We start from the raw sequence: 21,336 nt of genomic DNA, 5'->3' as shown, positions 1-21,336 counted from the left end.
TCATCGTTTACTATAATGAAAATAAAAGAATAACTTTTTTGTGTTAGGAAATATAGGCATAGTTTCTTCGGCAAAGTTGTAAATAATGTAAAAATAAGCAAATTTGCTGAAGAAATAAAATTACTATCTTTATCGAGTGACATATTCTTCAAAACTTCTTTAAAAATTGGTTTTTCATACTTAGCTTTTGTTAGTTGCATTTTACAAGAATACAATGTTCTAGGTAATTATGAAAGCTCTCAAAATACACGTTTTTGCAGAAGACTGCAAATCTCTTGGACCTTCACTTGCTAAGTTATCGCATGGGAGTGGGACATGGGGTAAAATGGGCCAAGCAGATTTATGCAATCAGCACCTCATCTTAAAGCTTAAGTCGAGTACTATAAACTTGTATGTGTTCCGCTTGTCCCCAACCACCTAAATGAGAGTACGGCAAGCATACGTTTTATGTGTTTCGCATTCGCTATAGGCTCGATACACGTCCATTCTTTTGTGTTAGTAGAGAGACACATGGTTTTTTCGACAAAGTTATAGTAAATATAAATGCAAACAACTTTGCTGAAGAAATCACATTTCTATCTCTATCGAGTGCAGACTTATAGAGCATTTTCTTAAGATATTCTTTAAAAATTAGTTTTTCATACTTTGCTTATGTTGGTTGCATTTTACATGAGTATATGGTTTTAGGCGATTATTGAAGGACTCAAAACACATTTTTTTGCGGAAGGTTGCAAAACTCTAGGACTTTTCTTTACAAAGTTATTGTTTCTGGCTCGTGAAGTTAAGAAAACATAAAGCTTAAATGAGCGATAACTTTGCACACAATTTTTTTTTATTGCTTTCAAATGTTCCACAATATTTTCTCTGAAGACTGTTTTTCACTAAGATGCATATTTAGTGAGTTATAAAAAATTTTAACAAAAAATAACACATTTTTCAATTGATTTTTTCTGAGATTCCTTTAGAGATCTCCTGATGGAAATATTTTTTTAATAGATAAAATATAGTACTTTCACCTAATGGTTGTCTGGTTTGCGCAAAGCTGCTCGAAATTGAAAAAAAAAAATTTTGAATATTGCAAATTTTTTTTTATTTATTTTATAACTCATTGAATATGCGTCCCAGCGACAAACATTCTTCAAAGAAAATGTGTATTTTAGCCTACTGAATAACTTTGTAGAACACTTGAAAGCAATAAAAAAATTGTGTGCAAAGTTATTGAGCAAAATTGATTTTTAAGTGCTCCTTTTTAACACATCATTATGTGTTCCGCAACCGGTAAGAGATAGATAGTTACCATATTCAGCAAAGTTGCTTATTTTAGTATGTTCTGCAACTTTCTGGGGAATTTTTTCTTTTCTTTTTTTTTTGAAATTAGGCCATTGCAAATCATTTTCAAAGTTTTTGTCATCCCCTCCCCCTTGAAAACTGGCTTGAAAAATAGGGGGGGGGGAGCAAAAAAATAATTTGTAGGACATAAGTTAAATTTTATTTATAAAATAAATTGTCTGTCTGCTCTACAGCCTGAAAAACTGGGAAAAAAGGGTGTACGAGTTGAGTTAACGCTTCTAGCACGAAATAGAAATGGAAGTTCAAGCAGTGGAATTTCCGAAACTCGGCCCAAAAAATTTTCTTTCGTTTTTGTCTTTTTTTCGTAGATTTTTGCATGAAAAATAACAACATTTTTATTAAAAGCAAGAATAGATTTGGTTTTCACGTTTAAACTTTAGGTAAAAATGCCTAAAATCCATATTTTTTTTGTTCGATTAAGAAACTCTCTTTGTTTTTTTTCGCCCCCCCCCCCTTCAGTGGCCCAACACCGGAGGGACAAAATTTTTTTTAAATATTTGTAATGGCCTTATTTAAAAGAACAAAATCTCGTAGCACCCCGATAGGTGATTTCACGGTCACCCCAATAGTGCAGAACGATGCGCTATATTTTATTATTAAACTTCATCGAAGACACCACCATTAAAACGCATTTTTTACCCAATTGCTAATGTCCGCATTTTTTCGAACCTGGACCACCTGCAGTGCTCAGAAGGCTTCTGTAAGCAGTTGGAAATTAGCACAGTTTGTCTAGGATGAATTCTGTCGACGATGGATGAATACCTGTCAGAGATTGTCTGTAGGTGGTTATAAGTAACTTGAAGTTGGTAATTATCGGTGCGACAGCCCGTCTGTCAGCGTTTTATCATGGATTAACTGGGCGGACGATCTTTACATTTTTTTGGTAGGTACTATTAAAAAAATTTAACGGAGGCAGCAGATTTAAGTGAAATATTTTTGACTTGTGTTTAAAATTATAGTTTATTAAATTAGCTTAACTAGAGAACCATCAAATCAGATCATTCAAACATGATCGATCGCTGGATGGTTCCGAATGATGAATATCTGGAAGAGCTCTCGTTGCTCGGTTGGTTTTGGGGCTCAAAACTCCCGGGACTCTGCAGTCGGCTCATCCTCCGTGCACATAAGCGAGTCGTTGGTTTGCTCCGCAAACTTCTTAAAGCTGTCGACGGCTCCGTCAAAGTTCAGTTTGTACGAGGTAAGTGCGTTGTTGGCCGTGTTCAGGGCGTAGTATTTGGATCCGCTGATGATTCGGTTGATGAAATCAGCATTGATTTTCCGGGTGGTGAACAACCGCACAACGACGGGCACCGAATCGCCGATGGCTTTGTTCCAGATACGGGTCAGTTTTGCACTCTTCGGGAAGAGATGAGCTATCTTCACCTGCAAGGAAATTTCACGATTATTTTGTTTTCCACCTAAAGTGAAATCATTTCTATTTACATGAGCGGCTTTGAGCGAAACATCGCCATCCAGCTCGGTTAGGTACAGTAAATCATCTTGCTCTTCATACTCTGCCTGTAAGAAGACTAGAACGTCGCACAGCGACACTCGAGAAGTTCCGTTTGCTCCATTTAGCGATGTATTGGCCGTAATAGTAACGTTGGGAAAGTTCAGTGTGAGATTAGCTTGGGTACGGCTAAATGAGGTGTTCGATGCTCTCCAACTAAAATTGTCCAATCCATGGATAACGAAGTTCGAAACACTTACGTGGATTCTGAAACAGGTGGAACGGTTTAGACGGTAAACATTCACAAAATAATGACACGAAGCTCACTTTCTTAGGTTCAAAAAATCCAGAGTCGTCTTATACTTGTAAGATAGCTTCAGAGGTACGAGCGAAGGAATTCCAAACTTCGGATATCCGCACCTCAGTTGATGTTTAACCGCTTCGAAGAATTTTGTAACTTGTTCATCTGCAACACAATGTAAAATCGAAATCAAATTTCAACCGCTGCAATTTTGAGAAATTCACCATCAAAAGAAATTGCATCGGTTGGACTGCTCGTGGTCTGCGTAGATTCCACAGTTTCGGTGATGCTTTCGGTTACACTTTCAAGCACCGTTCCCGTTTCGGTGGCGGTAACGGTTTCGGTTTCCTCACTATCACAAGTCACTGATTGGCAACTAATTAGCACCGCGACAATCACAATTGCCCCGAATCGTAGCCTTTTCATTCTAACGGACCGCTGTTGAGCTCCTTCAAAGCAAATCAAAAATGTTGTCCGGTGCCGTTAGTTACCGAAAGTCTTCTGCGGTCCGGCTGAACGGCCAGGTTTATTTTATATTTTCGATCTTACTATGGTGGCACCCTCGCAACTGATTATTTTCATTTTTCGGGAACAGGTTTTTTTCCTAGAGTGCTATACCTAGCTACAACTGTCGTCGAGTGTGTTCTCGCCGATTCCATTTGCTATCGTATCGACACTATCGGTGAAAGTGAGGTCGAACTTTACGAGTTGAAGCACACCGAGGCCAAAGGGTTGAGGAACAAGCTGACATCCAAACGACTCCATAACGGTTCTTGCACCGCGTACAATCCATCTGCGGCACGTTTTTGAGGTTTGAAATGAGAAATAGAACAGAGTCGCGGTATATTCCATACGCGGGGAAACCAGTTTCGGGCGGTGTACCTAGATAATAATCGAGAGGTAAAAGAACATGTATCCAGATTAGTGGACGTACGCTTTTGGATCCCAATGAGAACAGCTTGTCAATGAGAATATGGGTCAGTGAGGCAACGTTGTTTAGAGCATTTGACCCGCTCTGCAACGGCCGTGGTGGTCTCCTTTGCGAGATACAGTAGAAGATAATTTTTTTCAATTGGGGATTAGAGAAAAATTTCTTTGGAAAATGTTGAAAATTGATATAAATATATATTCATCATCAACTCAGTTCATCAACTGTTCAATTGATTTGATATTGAGCTGTATCTTACTTTTATCATGTTCCGCACATTTTACACGTAAACGAGGTTTTCTTTCAACACACACGTCAGTTTAATCATTGTAAGTGCAGTTGCAAACTATTTTTTACTAGACGATGCAACTGTAAAGCGTCAGTCTATATTACTACTAGCAATATGCAGAATGCAATTTTTTTAAAATTTTTATCTCCGCTCTCCCTTGAAAATTGTCATTAAAAATCGGGGGGCAAAAAAATTTGTAGAACTTCAGTAAAAATATTTTATATAAAATCAGTTATCTGTGGGTTTTATAGCCTACAGAACTCGAGAAATGCGTATACGGAGTGTTAACGCTTGTAGCACGAAATAAAAGTGGAAGTTTAAAGAATATAATTTGCAAAAATCGGCAAACAAAATTTTTTTCGATTTTGACTATTTTGGTAGGTTTCAAAAAACAAAAATAGATTCGGTTTCCACGATTAAACTTTAAGTAAAAATGCATAAAAATCATAATTTACAAATCTCATTGGATTTTCGTACACCGTTTCTTATAGATCTTCGAGTTTATATTCTGATTTGTCAAAAAAAAACCTTGATTTTCGGGCCGCTGTTGCAGATCCCTTGCCAGGTAAGGAGATTTCTAGCAAATTTATCAGCAAAATTAAATTTTCTAGAGGCATTTCCATCCTACACACTTAAAAAAAAGTGCCGAAGTCAGCAAAATATTTGGACAGCCGAGCGTTCGGTAAAATTTTTTATGTTGCCAAACGTTAGCAAAGATCCGTAAACGTCGAATTGCAAAACTGAAATTTTTACCGAACGCTCGGCTGTCCAAATCTCGGCAAATTTTGCTGAGTTTTTTAAGTGTGTAAGTGCGCAATCGCTCGTAAAAGTACCATTTTACATTAAATGGTTTCGGTATATTCGGCGCACTTTTTCGTTACATTACAAGCAATAAATGCGCCAAAGAGACCGAAACGATCTAAGCTAAAAAAGCACTTTTATGAGTTATAGAGTAGGGCGGGGCATAAGTGCGATGTTTGAAGTTGTCATCAATTTTCGTGAGATATAAAGAAGGACAACAACATAATATATTTTATAGTGATGCAGTAACTCAATGTCTCCACATTCACCTATAAATCATCTGCGGTAATAGTGTTTTGCAAAATAAATTCTTCTTTCTTCTGAACAAGTGCAGATTCGCACTTTTACCCCACTAGCGGGGCAAAAGTTCGAAGCTAGAATCCATGAAATTAGCCCAGCAGTAGCTAACAAAACCATATTATCTTCAATCTGCGTTATGTTTCGGTAAGGAATATTCTCAATTTGCACCTTTTCTATTTTGCGCTGGTGTATGGCAGCCTCCGTTAGATGGAAACTTTTCCAAACGTTTGTTTTTTGTTTCATCAGCGGAAACACATTGTTTTTCTTCGGCCAACTTCTGTAGAGCACACAGTTTTCTGCAGATCTTTCATTTCTAGTATCTGTAATATAGTGCCTAAAGCTTTACATAATTAGCTATACATTTTTGCCTCGTCCATGAATCGTACTTTTGCCCCGTCCGTGAATCGAACTTTTACCCCGCTAGGCGCTTGACGGGGTTAGATTAAATTACGGAAAAGCGAAATATATTTTGTAAATTATTTTCGCCGTATTTTCAAAACAGATATGTGAGTGATGTAAAACGCTGCTACAAATTTTCAACAAGTAATATCCTCCTGTTGATATCGTATTTGCCATATAACGAAAAATTACATCAAAACCGCCCTAAAATAACATGTACACATAACTCAGCAACTATGCTTTGTAAGCAACCAAAGTTTTCGTTAGATTCAAGCTGTCAAAGTAGTCACCCATCCATGCCAATGTAGAAAATTTACTCGGAATCTGCACCGATAAATTATTGAATCGCACTTTTACCCGCATCGCACTTTTACCCCTCCTTACTCTATAATATTTAATCTTTTCACTCGTTTAGCAAATTGGGATGCAGTCATTCCAAACTCGAACACAGACTCCACAGAAGTGAACAGGCGTACCATCGCAGCGATAGGCCGGCTGTAACCATAGCGTGTTCGATAAAATCCTGGCTGCATTAATGATCGCTGTCGCAAGGTTCTTCCTGATGCTCCGAAATCAAGCAGATCGAACGTTTCGAGACTAAGCAGTTGATATCTATCTGGAACAGGGCTTCGACCGATCCTTTTTTTCTACCGCAGTCACACCAACGCGCATTCAAGTTCACACCGTCCGTTTAGTGGTGGAATATGAACGCTATGCATAACACAACTGGCAGTTTGCTCAGTCAAACGCCGATTGCACTCAGTAGAACGAACGCGTTCTAAAGCTTTTTAACATTTTCGTTTCGATCAAGTTGCCTTTACCGTTTGGAGCAGCGAATGACTGCAAAACAGTCAAATGACTGGCAGTAACCACGCTAACGAAAAGCAACCGCACAATCGTATGATTTAATACTACAAAAAAAAACAACCACTGCATGTGCATGGAAAAAGTCGGTCGGACTCCGTCCAATACCAACGAATATTTTGCTTGCGTCGGACCGACGTCCGGGTGACAAACTATTACTGTGAGCAGCCGATTTGGAGATAAAAAGAGAAACGAAAAAATACTTCACCGTATGCTTCCAGTCAGTTTGCTGTTTATATTCTCGAAGCGCAAAGCAAAACGGGAGATCGACTATTTGCTTTTGCTGAGATGCCGCATGAGTTGTAAGACAGGTAGCAGCGCAAGCGGCAGATTGACTGGATTCAAAAAACAATCAAATGATCGTTCAAAAAGCGAAGTTTGAATACGGAAAGTTCGCATTCACGGCAGTTACATTCAACTTGCGATCCCTTTTCAAGCCCTGATCTGGATACGCTGGAAGATTCCAGGGATTACGTCACGGAAGATTCCTGAGAGCAGCCATATGAATCTTTTTTTGGCTTGCTCGATCCTTAACGTTACGTCGCTCGATGTCCATATAATGGAAACGATTTCAAGAATCGGCCTAACGAGAGAAGACTATAATGCCTTTAAACAATGCGGATCCGTAAAGTCATTTGCAATTTTGGAGATGCAGCGAAGTTGTCGGTTTGCTTTAGAAATGATCGACTTGGAGTGCACATGGAAAGTAAGCCTAGGACCCAGTAGAATACCAAGGTCCTTTACATGGTCCACTCGATTCAGAATAGTATCGTCGATACGGTGATCAGACATAATCGGATCTGTAGAACGATGAAAGGTCATGACATTGCATGTAACGAAGTCTAACAAGTTTGTAGTTACGGATCGGCCGGGAATGAAACCATATCGGTCAGAGGAGATATAAGACTTCGTGGCTTGCAGAATTCGGTCGCTGACGATAATCTCACGACGTTCACCACTTTAATACACGAGAAACATGTATGAAAGCTTCCAGCTCGCAGGAATTTCTCCCCCTTCGAATGATCGGTTGAAAATGGCGGCTAACGGATCAGCAAAAGAACTAGCACAGCGACAAAAAACAACAGCCGAGATTCCATCCGGTCCCGGAATGTCCGAGGCTTTTAACTTTTTTGACACAGAGACAATCATGGCGGGCGAAATTTCAAACGTATCCAGGTCTACAGAATCCAATGCGATATTAGACGCGGCAAGTTCGGCGTCTGCATCGGACAATTGTTCGGCTTGTAAGATTGAAGCAAAATGTATCGCAAACTAAAAGATGACTGTGAATTATAAAGCAGTGAAGATGATTGTAATGTTAAGTCATATCTAAATCATATATTCAGGAATATAAAGTTGCGTATACAAAAAACCGCTGTATAAAATGTAAAATAGAATTACTAATGGCTGTCAAAATATTTAGCACGTATATTGCCTCCAAAGTATGGTGTCGACTAATTATTGTTTGTAGCTTTTTGGTAAATGGTGTACATATGTAGTCAAACCAAAATCGTAACAAATTTTCAGTTACTCTCCGACGTTTCGCTTTTTATTTTTAAAGCTTTTCAAGGAATCGCTATAAACATTTGTATTTTAGATATTTAACAATTTGTAGTATTTATCATTTACTCACTAACTGGCTAAACCTCCACTTTGGTACTTTTATGTTCTTATGTAGCGTGAAATATACCTTTTTCGTGCAGATATGATTTTGTATTTCTCAGTTGCAATCGCGATATACAAACCAAATTGTTTGCTGGGCAGGCAGTAGATCCATCAACTTTGGACGAGGCTAGAAAATCAGCTTAAAAGAGAGCTTAAAAACGGCAAAGCAGCTGGAAAAGACGGCATCCCTGCCGAATTCATAAAAGTCGGGAGCGAACGGCTGTATTGTGCAACCAATCAGGTTATACTAAAGGTATGGCCTGAGGAGGAACTACCTTCGGACTGGTTGGAAGGTCTCAAATGCCCTATCTACAAAAAGGGCCATCGAATCCGGATAAATAAATAAATAAATTTGTTTATAGACTTCAAGGTGGCGTACGATTCAGTTAAGCGAAATGTGCTGTAGCAGGTTATACTTGAATGTGGTTTTCCAACAAAACTGATTAGGTTAATACGTGCTACCCTTGATAGTTGTTCAAAATCAAGTTTCAGCATAGCGGGTGAAACATCAGTCTCGTTTGTGATGTTATATGGTTTGAAGCAAGGTGACGGACTATCTAATTTGCTGTTCAACAATGTATTGGAAAATGCTATTCGAAACGCAGGCATGCAGAGTAGCGGAATATTGTCGGTGTCAACCGTAGAGCTGTGGAAGAGACTAAGGAAAACAATATTTAGCAGAGAACCCGACAAAGGTTGACGACTTCGAAGCAGACCCCATACCCGTTGGATGAGCGCTGTTGATACACTCAACGGTACAACTTAGGAACCATTTACAAACTACGTAACGAATGTCTGGCCGCTCCCAAATGTATTGAGAAATAAATAAATGGTCCCTAAGTTGTCCCGTTCTTAATAATCGAAAAAACAAACCGTGTAAAAAAAGTACTTGAGTGTATGGTTGGTAGAGCAGTGGAGTGTTAGGGGCGACTGGAGAACGGCAGCCCAAGACCGTGAAACGTGGAGACGCCTCCTGAATTCGGCACGGATTCGATAACTGAATTGTTGCCGTAAAAGTAAGTAAATAAGTAATTAAATAAGTAACTGTGCGATTCGACAGGACTCGAGAGTGCCCCTAAAACACGCACGTAGCACATCGCTCGTTTCATGGTAGCTTTATTAAGTGCGTTAGGTTTGTCCGGAAAGCCGTTATCGTGTTTATCTGTCACTGCGTTTTCCACTTGACTGTATCGTATGCTGCCCTGAAATCCACTAAAATATGATCCGCGGGCACTTGGTACTCCCGACATTTCTACGGAATATTGTAATCGATGTGTGCCTAAGTATTCGTAGTAATCATTACTTAGTTGTGGACTATGGCCCTCTTGGTGGGCTGCTAGTTTTAGTTCCGAGACATCACGTTTCCTAATTTAGCCACTCGTTCTTGGTCAGACGCTGTCATCAGCCGCTCCTAACCTAGAGTGCAAACACTCAATAGGTTGAGCATGAGTAGAGCCATAAAGAGGCGCTCTTGACATGAGCATAGACGCTTATGGCTGGTAAGGTTACTCCTCATGCTGATATTCAGCACTGGCATGACTGCCTTCTTCGCTGTTCACATACGACCTTATTTTCACCGGAGTTGGTTACCCGATCTCCGTTCAAGTTGCTCGTATTTCGGTTGGTACCACGAGGAGGTAGGGATAAGAGCTGCCGGATAAAAGGCTTTCATCAACCAAACTCAGTTTTGTCAGTGTTCCGTATAATAACTTCGCGCAATAATAGTTGCATTATGACAGAAAATTAACGAATAATTACGTGTTTGTTACAGTTCTTGGTATCAAACAACATTTTAAATATACTGGAAACATTCGTATCATTATCGTATCGTTGCATCAAAGGCTGTGCACAAATTAATTGTATGCCATAATAAATTCAGATAACAGTTTTATATCCCACATTAATTAAGCCTTTCAACACTGATTGGTATTGGAACTGATTCACGTCATTAAATTGTGTATGATATTGTTTCGAGTCCAATTAAAAATCCACCAGATAAGTCGGCAGCACATCGGAAGTGAAACACGAAAACGAACACAATTGCAATTAGTGGTCTGCCTTCCCGGGCGGAACATCAGATCTGTGGGCCAACATACCATCGTGAAACTCACCGTCCGTCATGATTTCTGACGCGTACATATGACGATGGTTCCGGAAAGAATAACAAAGCACATTCGTCATCATCGTTTCGCTCGTTCCCGGCTAGCTTTGGGCCAACAACCAACAAGCAACTTGTAGGACCAGAAACTAGAGGAACTCAACTCAACTGAGCTGGGCAGCAACCAGTAGTGACAGAAGTACATCACACTACTGTTTTAGGCTAAGCAGAATGATGAAAATCCGACGACTTGCTGCTCGGCCGAGCGTATGCGACAGTGGCTAAATCTGACGAATCCGTACTCTTACAGGTCCAACGAAGGTGTGGGAAATGAAATCCTTCAGATTGCTTCAGAGCTTCAGTCTTTTAACGAGATACACAGCGGGAGGGAGAGAATTATGATTCTGTGCAAACAAGGCGTTGATGTGGAAAATAAATAGCATTTCTTTTGGCATATCTGCATCAACGGCAGCCCGGGCCTCGGTAACCAACCTCGGAGAACAGTGGCTGACGATGCCCTCCAGGGCTGCTCGGCGGTGGCAGTCGTCCTTCCAAACCAGACACCGGCTCCGCCGCCAACGAGTGCCACCGAGGGTAGCTGAAAATTTGCACTACCGAGCGCGCGGGCGAAAGGCGATGAGCTTCTAACTAAGTTGCCGACGAGATATGGAATTCAGAGGCAGAATGTTAACGCGCCACACTGCGACTGCTAGTACTAGTAGCAGTAGTAGTCGGTCGTCCACGAAACTGCACACAGCACATGGGATTGGGTTAATTTGCATAAATTTCGATAATTAACACACTCTGTGGTTTGCAATTTAATGCCACGAAGCGACAATTTATTTTCGCCGACACTTTTTCCGCCGCGCATCCTGGCACACCCGCACACGCATACACGCGAGAGCTTTGCTCCCCCCCCCCCTCAGCCGAGCGAGGACTCTTTATGACAGTGATAAGCTGTTTGCGGTTTAATGGGGCTGTCAAAATAGATTTGTTTGGGTGGAAATTATATCACTCTACGCGAGTGTTGTTGTTAATCTGGAGGGATTTCCTCGAGTAGGGATTTGTTGTCGGCCAGCAACAGCAGCGCCGCGGCAGAACAGAACGAACTGCAATTAATTTTTATGGGGGGAAAATTTATTATAACCAGCCAATGACAGATTGGAGAGCGATCTAAGTAGCCATGAGTGCAGCGCAGCGCAGCGATGCGGTTGGAAATGTCATCCCTTCAAAAGCGATCGTTTTTTACCCGCCGCTCGCACTATCAGGGTCAGGCGGACTCACGAAATCGGAAATCGGGCTTGGGAAAGCAGTCACAGCAAAATGGATTGATGTACGAAGGTCAATGGTGGCACGGAATGCGGTTGGTAGTTTATTTTCGGCAACTGTTCGGAATTATAGCCTTTTTATTTGAGGAACTATGTTTACAGCCACGGTTATGGAGTAGTGTATCGGAAAATGCCGGACACGGAAATGTACGTTAAAATTTATGCTGGTAACTGGCAGAATGACCGGAAGCAGGGATTAGGTATAAAATACTACAGAAATGGTAAATATCTCGGCTTCTGGAAGGAGGACCAGCGCAGCGGTCACGGATTTATGTGGTTCGATAGTGGAAATTTCTACATGGGTGAATGGGAGGCTGACCGTTTCGGAGGATTCGGAATCTATCTCAGTGCGGGTGGGAATCGCTATCACGGCCAGTTTAGGGATGGGAAAAGACACGGTGAAGGGATTTATCTGCACTCGGGAACCGGGCAAATCCAGAAAGGATTTTGGGAGCAGGGCATGTTCAAACTGGGAACCATCGAAGATTGGAACCGGAATCAGGTGCTGTTTCCTACTATCTATCCCATTCCGGAGGTAAAATAATACGTTCTTTTCCTAATTTGCATATTGTTCCGACCACGAAATTTATTTGCAGCTAAAATTGGCAAATTTTCCTCAAGTTTACGATGAGTGGATGGCAAAGCTAACCACCGCTACTTGATTGTTTTAAATTCGATTCTAGAACGATTTGAAATACATTTTGATTATTTCTGAACAAACATAGCAAAACAAATTATACCGCTGACCAATCGCTCTCACTAAAGCGGCAGAAAATAAAACCGAAAAATGCAAACCCAGCTTCGTTTGTCACACTCACTTAAGGTGCTTGAAAAGCACCTTCGTTCTGAATTGCAGTTCCCACTTTTCGTGTGCAGCAGCTCTTGTTCGCACCAAGCAAAAGGAGAAGAATAAAAAAAGCCCTGTAAGCTTCTGTAGCAGCCTCCCATTTGTAAGCTAACTCTGATCTGCATACGGAATAAGCGGCACTGCAGCAGCAGAATATCCGCAGCGGAAGCCCTCGAGAGGCGTTTCAGAGACCTGTACTTTGGCTGTGTCGAGTCGAGTGCTGTTTTGCCCCGAGCCGATGGCCTCGTTGGAACCCGACGTCCACATACCACACTGCACCGCCCTTCATCAGTCATCTTTCGCAGTCCGATTGCGAGAGCAAAAGAGGTCGCACGGGCGGGGGAAGACACTAGGGAAAAGAACTTCCAAGCGCACAAAAGGAAACAGGATGTTTTTCGTAATTGATCCTGTTTCTCGGGTTCCGTCCGCTCTGTCAGGGTGACTTTGGATAGGTAACGAACAAAGCGAACTTTGACAGGGAGCTTTCTAGCGGGCGTTTCACGACGACGCGACGTCGTCGTCTCCGTCGCCGTTGTCCTCGTCGTCGTCGTCGTCGTCGTTGTCAGGGGCGGAACTGCACGGCAGCGGAAGTGACACGTTTTGTTGTGCCCGGCTTTTGCGAAGAAGGTGAAAACGTTCTGCTTCCACTGGGGCTGGCTTCAGGTGTGCACAATTGAGCCATCGTTAGTCAGAACGTCAAAAGTGAAACATCCGGTCGTTGAGTTTCCTGCCGTGAAGAGGTCAAACAGTCGGCGGCGGCTCAGCACGGGGACGAGTTCTGTTTTGGACTGTGTACGGTGTTAAAATGGTTGTCGGAGATAAAAGTCAAACCGACTCCTGGGTTGGATGGGGTTAAGAAAGTAAGCACTTTGTTGCTGCCTTACGGAGGCCCACGGAAGTATTTCAAATTCTTCATAATAGTACTACAGGACGTCTCAAATCCTGGTTTTGGTATCAAATATGTTTTTACTTAATTAACCAATTTGGTTTAGAACAAACTTTTTCTGCGTAAAAGCAGAACTTAGCCATTTCGCATTAAAGCTAAGCCAAGTACGGCTACTGCTACGATTCTATTGACTGTGACAACCTCTCCCAGGTGTAATTCGACCATACGAAGACTGGCTAGTGTCTAGGATTGTGAGATTCGAACATTCGAAAAAGTGTCGTACCTCGAAGCCAACGGAGATGTGTCCCAAATAGCGAAATAATAAACTAACAATGGCAGGGAAGATCCTTTTACGACAGGAAACCTATACGTTGTAAAAATTGGATCGAAATTTTACAAATGTAGCAAACCTACTAACATGTTAAACTCTACAAATTTTGTTACGTTCTACTGAAAGAACCGACAAATCTGCATTTAGTGTAACGCGGAACGATCCTTATAGCTCTTACGAGAAGACCGAAATTTCAAAGCTGCTGTACTACACTTCGGCGGTGTTTGGGAGGCGACCATGAAAGTGACAAAAAAATCTCATCATTGTCTCGTAAGAAGTATAAGTGTCACGGGGTTAATCACTTCAAAGTTATTAAATATATTTCATACATATTACATATTTTCACTCGGGTGCTAAATATATTTACCCGTATTAAATATTTTATGCCAGTTTCCACCTTCTTCTACACAATGTTGAAGCTGTCTAATCCCATAGCAGTATGTAACAATAGTTGTTATGATGAAGTGAACATATTCAAAATATTAAATATAGTTATCACATATTGAATATTTATGCGGGAAGTGATTCACTTCGTGATAAGTGTTGTGAAAGAAAAGAACTATAAGTCTTGTAAGAACTAAAAGGCTTGTGTCCCGTTAATGCAGTTAAAAAAGAAATTGGAAAATTGCAGTTCGTTAGTTGCTTAAGCAACAATTTTCAAACGATAATTTTTAAATCAGTCCAAAACCATCAATTTCCACTGCTGCCTGTTTATCCGCTAACATGATTGTGAGTGGCATCAATCCGTAGTTTATGGCGTTTTATTGTTCCACTTAAATTCTGAGTCTGCTTTGAGCTGCCGTCGCGATCGGATGTGTCGTGTCGTCGTCAGTGCTAATAGAATAGCTATTGTCGTCGCGTAGTTGTATTTACCGTTATAGGCATTGTCTGTACGCGTAGTTTGAGGGATGTGCTATTGCTATCCTATGCAGTGTTACCAGGTCGATTGCCCATTTTACCGCTGCCCAGAGGTTGATTTCCCGCTGAAATCCCGCTATCTAGAGTCAATTTCCCGCTAGAAATCCCGCTGAATCAAAAGTCATATTATTCTTTCGTTTCTGGTGCAGAATAAAAAAAATATTCATTTCAGTAAGGCGTGCATTTGAAATTAAGATGGTCTGCTGAAATTGAGAGGTTGCAATTAAATTAATGTTATGCAAATTTGCTGCATTCATGTTGACGAAGTTTTTGGCTTCAGGAAACAGAAAAAGAAATATATTGTTATTCCTTATATAATGACAGTTTACTACGAAATTTCGCAAGAATTATAAGATTAAGGAGTCTAAGAACACATGCGAAAATGTCGAAAGAAGCTTTTAGCACAAATTCTTTTTCTATGTCTAGCTATCATAAAAATCATGCAAAATTTTAGCAACGTTGGCAAATGGTTATAGTTTTTGGTGACAAAAGAAGACATGTTTCTATCTTTATAAGCACCCAAAAATCACAAATATTTGTAAAGCTCATCGGCTCTTTGTTCTCGCTTATATTTTGTTTTAGCACCGATTTGTTTTGGTTTTGTTATCATACAAATGCTGGGGTATATAGCAAACTATGATGTATATAGATACATAAGTGTTGTTTTGTTTCTGTTAGGTAAATGCAGAAGATCTTTTTGAACACCTCAATTTAGTACAATTCGAGAGACAGCGATCTCGTTCGATCATCTGATATGCATTTCTTTCCTTATCTTATATTTGATAGTGTGAGCGAAAGATCACAAAAGCCCTTTTGTTAGCCTTCTTCAGTTTTGTCCTGAGCAGATTATAAATTGAGCTTATCATTGCCAGTCGAATCAGTCTAAATAAAACAATCGAACCATCCGTATCAAACCGTTTTATCGTGTGATAAAAGGCAGAACGAAATCATCCGTATAATATAGTTTCAAACCCTAACACTTTGACTGACCAATTCTAAGAAAAGAAATCCAACAGTTTCCAATTCATGAATCAGTTGGATTTTGCCATTGGCATCGAATTAGTTTGTGGAAAAATTAAGAATACGCAAAACGGATTGGTTTGGTAGTCTGCTTTTTTAGTAAGTTCTAATGAGTATTTGTCAGAGCTCATCCCATTCTAGACAAAAACCACGGAGTTTTCTAATCAACAGAATGTACTGAATCATCTGCCAATGCATGAGCAGACATTGGAATGTCAATAAACGAAGTGTTTTGCTGTCAACCTCTCTTTCAGCACTCTTTTCGCCTACCAAATATCGCTAAATCGAGATCCCGCTAAAATCCCGCTGAGTTATTTAAGAAAACCGCTAGATTCCCGCTAGCCGCTGTTTGGTTATTAAGTCCCGCTGTCCGACTTGTAATCCCGCTAAATCTAGCGGGAAAACCGCTGATCTGGCAACGCTGATCCTATGTGCGTTATGCCGGCTTTCTGGTTTCGACTTGTTCGGTCCTGTTTCGAGTTGCTTTGGCGTGCGCCTGTTGTTCCTACTACTTGATTCTGCTGAGGAATGATCGTGTCAGCGTTAGTGCATGAGTTGTTTGATGCTGCTGTTTTCCCGTGGTCATCGTATTCTCTATCCTGATCCTGTTTTCAAGCTAAGTTACATAGATATTTTTGATTTTTGATTTTTAAAACCTGTCATCTTTCGAAACCCTATATAAAATTTGTAGATCGCCAGCGCATATGTTCGCGTCCGACGAATCGGTCGAGTTATAACAGCTTTAAAAAAAAAATATTTCACTTGTCTTGAACTTGTCGTTAATCCTAAAAAAATTCTTATAAATTTACGGCTGAGACGAAGTAGCAACACTCCTTTCGTCGGACGTCTGGAGTTTAATTTGCTACCAAGAACAAAATGATAAATCATAATTTCAGCTAGCTAATAAATCACCAAGAAACAATTCTCCATGCTTTTAGCTGTTGAATTTTCAGCTGATTATAAATCAATGGACAATAATATGTAATAAAAATCTTCAAATCTGTAAAACAAAAATATAAAACAATTTATCTTTTAAATCTTTAGTACTTTAAAAATAACAAACAAATTAATAAAAATCATCAATATTTTGACTGTTGGTTTAAACTATCTCCGAACATAAATCTGTTCACATAACTAAATTATCTTAAACAAGCTTCTCGAAACAGCCGGCTCAATAAAAATCGAATATAAGAATAACGCCAAAAAATAATAAAAAATACATAATAATATCTTTATAAAAAAAAACCACCGATCACATCACTTATCAAGTTGAATCCCGATCCAACCAAGCCTACCTTACTAACAAAATTCAACTCCTTCCTGTAATCTTTGCTGGGATGCAGAGGTTAACACGGTCCCAAAAAAAAAACAAAGATTACATTAACACTCCTTCCCCAATCCCACCTGATTGCAAGGACGTGGCCGGCGCAGTTATTGATCCTTCATATATCGAGTCACTGAATTTTGCACAGTGAGAATGACCGGTCACTCCCAACCACATTCGTTTGATTCATTGCGCAATTTCACTGATTCGGATCAATCGCTGAGTGCAACCATTGATATGTGCAATCAGTCTAAGCTAAGCTAAGCTAAGCTTTTATTGTTTCACTTAAATTTAATGAGCACGGAGGTTCAGAAAAAATTTTTTTGGTTTGCAGCGGAGAAACGTGACCGTGAGTGGCCCGAATTATAATGATTTACTAAAAATTATTTAACAACAGAAACAACACGTCAAAATGATTAAAACTTGCTTGTATTTCAGTTATTTATTATTGAATTCAACATCTTTTCTTACACAAATGAAGCATTTTCTTCATACTTTTAAGAAAAAATACGGATAAAATTATTCTTGACGGTTTCGAAGGAATTCTTGAACTTTTCTTGTAATATGGCTCATTAGGCGCCAAGTATTAGGCCAAGTATAATTTTTGACCTGGCATTTGCCCGAAGTCAGCCTTGACATAGGTATCATCGTCCGTCAGAAGTCACCCGTCGAACTTGTTTAGCACCCGGTCATATAGCTTTCGAGCACGGATTTTGGCCACACTATTCTGTTTCATCGGTTTGGCTATTTGCTAGCTCGATACGACTTGATTCGAATTCTCCTCACGGTTCTATGGGCAGCACCGAATTTTCTGGCTAAATCACGGTCCGACAGATTGGGATTCCTCTTGATGGTCTTCAAAATCTTACCACGCAGTTTCCGGTCGACAGTTCTACTCCGATGATTAGCTTGAGGCTTCCGAATCGTCGTCAATGTTTCCTTATACCGTTTGTTAACGCGTCATACAGTATTTCTGGGCAATTTCAGCTGTTTAGCTAGCCTAGATGCAAACGACAATGGATTTTCCAAATAACTGTGCACAATTTGTGCCCTTCTTTCGGCTTCCATGTTTCTTGTTTACAAAATACTGTCGTTTTGCAGAATGTCAAAAATACACAGGTGAAGCTAACAAAGAACTTCCCAATCCGTCTACCAAGAGCGCCACAATATGAGCAAAAGTTTGTTCCAATTCTAAATGAGTAACACTGCCATTTTCTAGTCAATTCTCAATACCAACAACTCTCGTCAATCCATCCACATCTGTAACTCATCGACGAAAATAACCAATTGGCCAGCCAGCAACTTGTAGTTCCGTTAGTCCATGTAATTCAACCTGTGGAATTCATTAGCACCTCAATCCGTTCAATATAGATAGCTTTTTTTGCCGCTTTAATGGCCGTCTCCCAGAGACCACCAAGGTGCGGCGCAGCAGCACAGGCAATAAATCAAATAGCTCTTCCAGTTTTTATTTTTAGACCAACCTCATGTTTGTTGTCTTGATCTTTACATGATCTTGTCTGATCTTGAGGTCAAGCATTAATTAATTTTTATAACGGTATTCTTTTCATAGTCTCATCGATGGCCGGTTTTTGTTGAACTTCACCAACATACAAGGTGCCAAATATCTACTCGCATCGTTTTCCACACCGGCGACGAATCGGTCAGCTGATGAATAATAGAACCGCCTGAAAGAACCGGCTCCCGGCAGACATCTACGAAAATGGCCAAGAACCGCTAGCAACGGCACTTCATTGGATAATTACAAAAATTTGGAAGGAGGAGAAATTACTGGTGGAATGGATGAAAGGTATGGTTTGTCACATCTATAAAAAGAAGTGCACACGGCTCGATTGCTGTAATTACCGAGGCATTACGCTGATCAACGCCGCCAACAAGGTGCTCTTCAAGATTTTCTTACGTCGTTTAACCCCAATAGCAATAGATTTCATGGGGCAGTATCTGGCGGGCTTCATGGGGGCCCGCCCAAGTAACAAATGCACAGCTGCTTGTTTTTATTTAATTTTATAAAGATTTTATTGCAGAATAACGATTACTTAATACTTTATGGTGGTCATACCCATTGCCAAGCAGAACGACTCATATTTAATACTTAGAGCTGACTATTTGACTCGAATAAAACTATCCGTAAACCTGCATCACAGATCTTATTGCAGTTGCGGTTGAGGTTGCTGCACAAGAAAACTAGTTGGCTGTTACAAAGCAATTCTGAGTACGAAGAGACGCGTACCAATACATTGGCGTATCAATACAAAACTGTCCTTATGGAGGCTGTTTGTCAAACTGCAATACAACTTACAGGCTGCAATATTTATATGCACAAAAAAGCGAATTACTCATAGTTTGATAATGCTTTTGGAATGGTTATATACAATTAAGCGGATTTATCACAGTTATTATGAATCGTTGCTAGATTTATCCACAAAAAAATGTTAGGCCATATTGATACTCCAGCAATTAAAAACCATGAAACAAATATTCGGGCTATTTCCTCAAAATAATGTGCGAGTTGCATAGACGAAGTTATTTTCGATGAGTTCGCATATTATGGAATACAGCTAGAGCAATATTTTGGGAAATTAGGCTTGACTTATTAAACTTTTTTTTTTTCTTTAGACAATTAGTTTACATTGATCAGCACTGTTTCGATGGCGCGTTAATTTTACGTGCTTTTTAGGCCATTGCAAATCATTTTCAAAGTTTTTGTCAACCCCCCTTGGAAATTGGCTTGAAAAATCAGGGGGCAAAAAAATAATTTGTAGGATATGAGTTAATTTTTTTTATAAAATCAATTGTCTGTAGGCTCTACCGCCTGAAAAACTCGAAAAATGAGTGTACGAGTTGAGTTAACGCTTCTAGCACGAAATAGAAATGGAACTTCAAACAGTGGAATTTCCGAAACTCGACCAAAAAAAATTTCTTTTGTTTTTGTCTTTTGTTCGTGGATTTTTGCATGAAAAATAACAACGTATTTATTAAAAGCAGATTAGATTTGGTTTTCACGTTTAAACTGTAAGTTAAAATGCCTAAAATCCATATTTTTTTGCTCGATTAAAAAATTCTCTTTGTTTTTTTCGCCTCCCCCCCCTTCAGTGGCCCAACACCGGAGGGACAAAAACTTTTTTAAATATTTGTAATGGCCTTATTGTCTATTTTTTGTATGATTTTGTGTCAATTTTGAAATCTTTTTTTTATTTTTTTTGTGTGATTTATTTTTACCAATATCACGTTTGCGTGATATTTTCAGAGTTCTGTAAATTGATGCAGTCATTTTTCTTACTCTTTGGTTTATTTCAGTATCATTTTGTGAATCATTTTCGTTTAATGTTTGTGTTATTTTTTATACCATACCATACCTGGTTTGGTAAAGCTTTCAAGATCACTATTTTAGTCTAATAGAAAAAAATCGAATACTCAATTATCACCGAGTGTCAATCACTCATCATAATAATGATTGTAAGTGAAACACCTTGGCACTGCAAGTGCGGATCATCCCGTTCTGATAGAATACAAAACCGAGCTAGGAATATGTATATGTATCTCAGATATCTTTCGAGCAAAGTGCTAACCATTTTCCGTTCGGGTAATTGCTTGTGCTAATGTCGATTTATCGTGCCAAACCGGTGCCGGTGGATCGGTAAAAGGGGTAAAAGGACGAACAACCGAAGCCGTAGGTAATTCAATTAGTGTGTGCACCACATAAAAGCCGATCGATCTATCTATTTCTACCGTTGGCTTCGTCGTTCGGTGTGGAGTTTTCCTTTTTTTTGCAATTATCCCGGAATCGATGATATTGCAGTTTTTTGTTTCCTGTTCTTTACCTGTTCGAGTCAATGTTTTTTCCCTGTTGTGTGGTATCCGGTACGTTTTTTTTACTTTCTTTTTTATCTGTTTCAACTGCGTGTGTATGTATGTATGTATGTATGTATGTGTGTGGGGGAAAACTGCGGGCTCACCGTTGTTATACTCAATCAGTGCGCCAGTTGTAACCGGTAATTGAGGGGAAATCAATAAAATTAGGGCCGTACCGTGCGCCTGTCGTGCAGATGTTTTATTTTCCCGCAAACAGCGCCAACTGGGCGGATGTTGGATGTATTTTTATTTCTCGAGTTTATCCTGCGTTAATTGATTTGAAATGACAACAATTAAAAATTGTGATAGTAAGAGTCATCATCAATAGATCAGAGCATATATTCAATTTCAAAAGCATAAAAATGCA

The 21,336-nt window shown here is 39.8% G+C and overlaps 2 protein-coding genes across 2 annotated transcripts; one reads left to right on the top strand and one right to left on the bottom strand.

Moving 5' to 3' along the window:
* Positions 1–2,430: 2,430 nt before the first annotated feature.
* Positions 2,431–3,527, bottom strand: LOC128740960 (uncharacterized). Its single transcript, XM_053836536.1, has 4 exons — positions 3,326–3,527; positions 3,128–3,266; positions 2,794–3,067; positions 2,431–2,733 (listed from the first exon to the last, which is right to left on the bottom strand). The coding sequence occupies exons 1-4, from the start codon at positions 3,525–3,527 to the stop codon at positions 2,431–2,433; spliced, it is 918 nt and encodes a 305-aa protein (XP_053692511.1).
* Positions 3,528–11,650: 8,123 nt separating this feature from the next.
* Positions 11,651–12,435, top strand: LOC128740959 (MORN repeat-containing protein 3-like). Its single transcript, XM_053836535.1, has 3 exons — positions 11,651–11,808; positions 11,876–12,308; positions 12,370–12,435. The coding sequence occupies exons 1-3, from the start codon at positions 11,651–11,653 to the stop codon at positions 12,433–12,435; spliced, it is 657 nt and encodes a 218-aa protein (XP_053692510.1).
* The last annotated feature ends 8,901 nt before the right edge of the window (positions 12,436–21,336 follow it).

This window comes from Sabethes cyaneus, chromosome 3, assembly GCF_943734655.1.
Source record: "Sabethes cyaneus chromosome 3, idSabCyanKW18_F2, whole genome shotgun sequence".
In the NCBI taxonomy this organism is placed as follows: Eukaryota; Metazoa; Arthropoda; class Insecta; order Diptera; family Culicidae; genus Sabethes; species Sabethes cyaneus.
This window is presented reverse-complemented; position numbering and strand designations above follow the sequence as displayed.

What these genes read in the sequence shown, in the direction of transcription:
- LOC128740960 (XM_053836536.1), bottom strand. Translation starts at nt 3,527, where the DNA reads ATGAAAAGGCTACGATTCGGGGCAATTGTGATTGTCGCGGTGCTAATT. An exon ending in CGATGCAATTTCTTTTGATG is followed by an intron (nt 3,267 to 3,325) that starts GTGAATTTCTCA and finishes ATTGTGTTGCAG; the next exon opens with ATGAACAAGTTACAAAATTC. An exon ending in TTTCGCTCAAAGCCGCTCAT is followed by an intron (nt 2,734 to 2,793) that starts GTAAATAGAAAT and finishes ATTTCCTTGCAG; the next exon opens with GTGAAGATAGCTCATCTCTT.
- LOC128740959 (XM_053836535.1), top strand. Translation starts at nt 11,651, where the DNA reads ATGCGGTTGGAAATGTCATCCCTTCAAAAGCGATCGTTTTTTACCCGC. An exon ending in CAATGGTGGCACGGAATGCG is followed by an intron (nt 11,809 to 11,875) that starts GTTGGTAGTTTA and finishes CTATGTTTACAG; the next exon opens with CCACGGTTATGGAGTAGTGT. An exon ending in CTATCTATCCCATTCCGGAG is followed by an intron (nt 12,309 to 12,369) that starts GTAAAATAATAC and finishes ATTTATTTGCAG; the next exon opens with CTAAAATTGGCAAATTTTCC.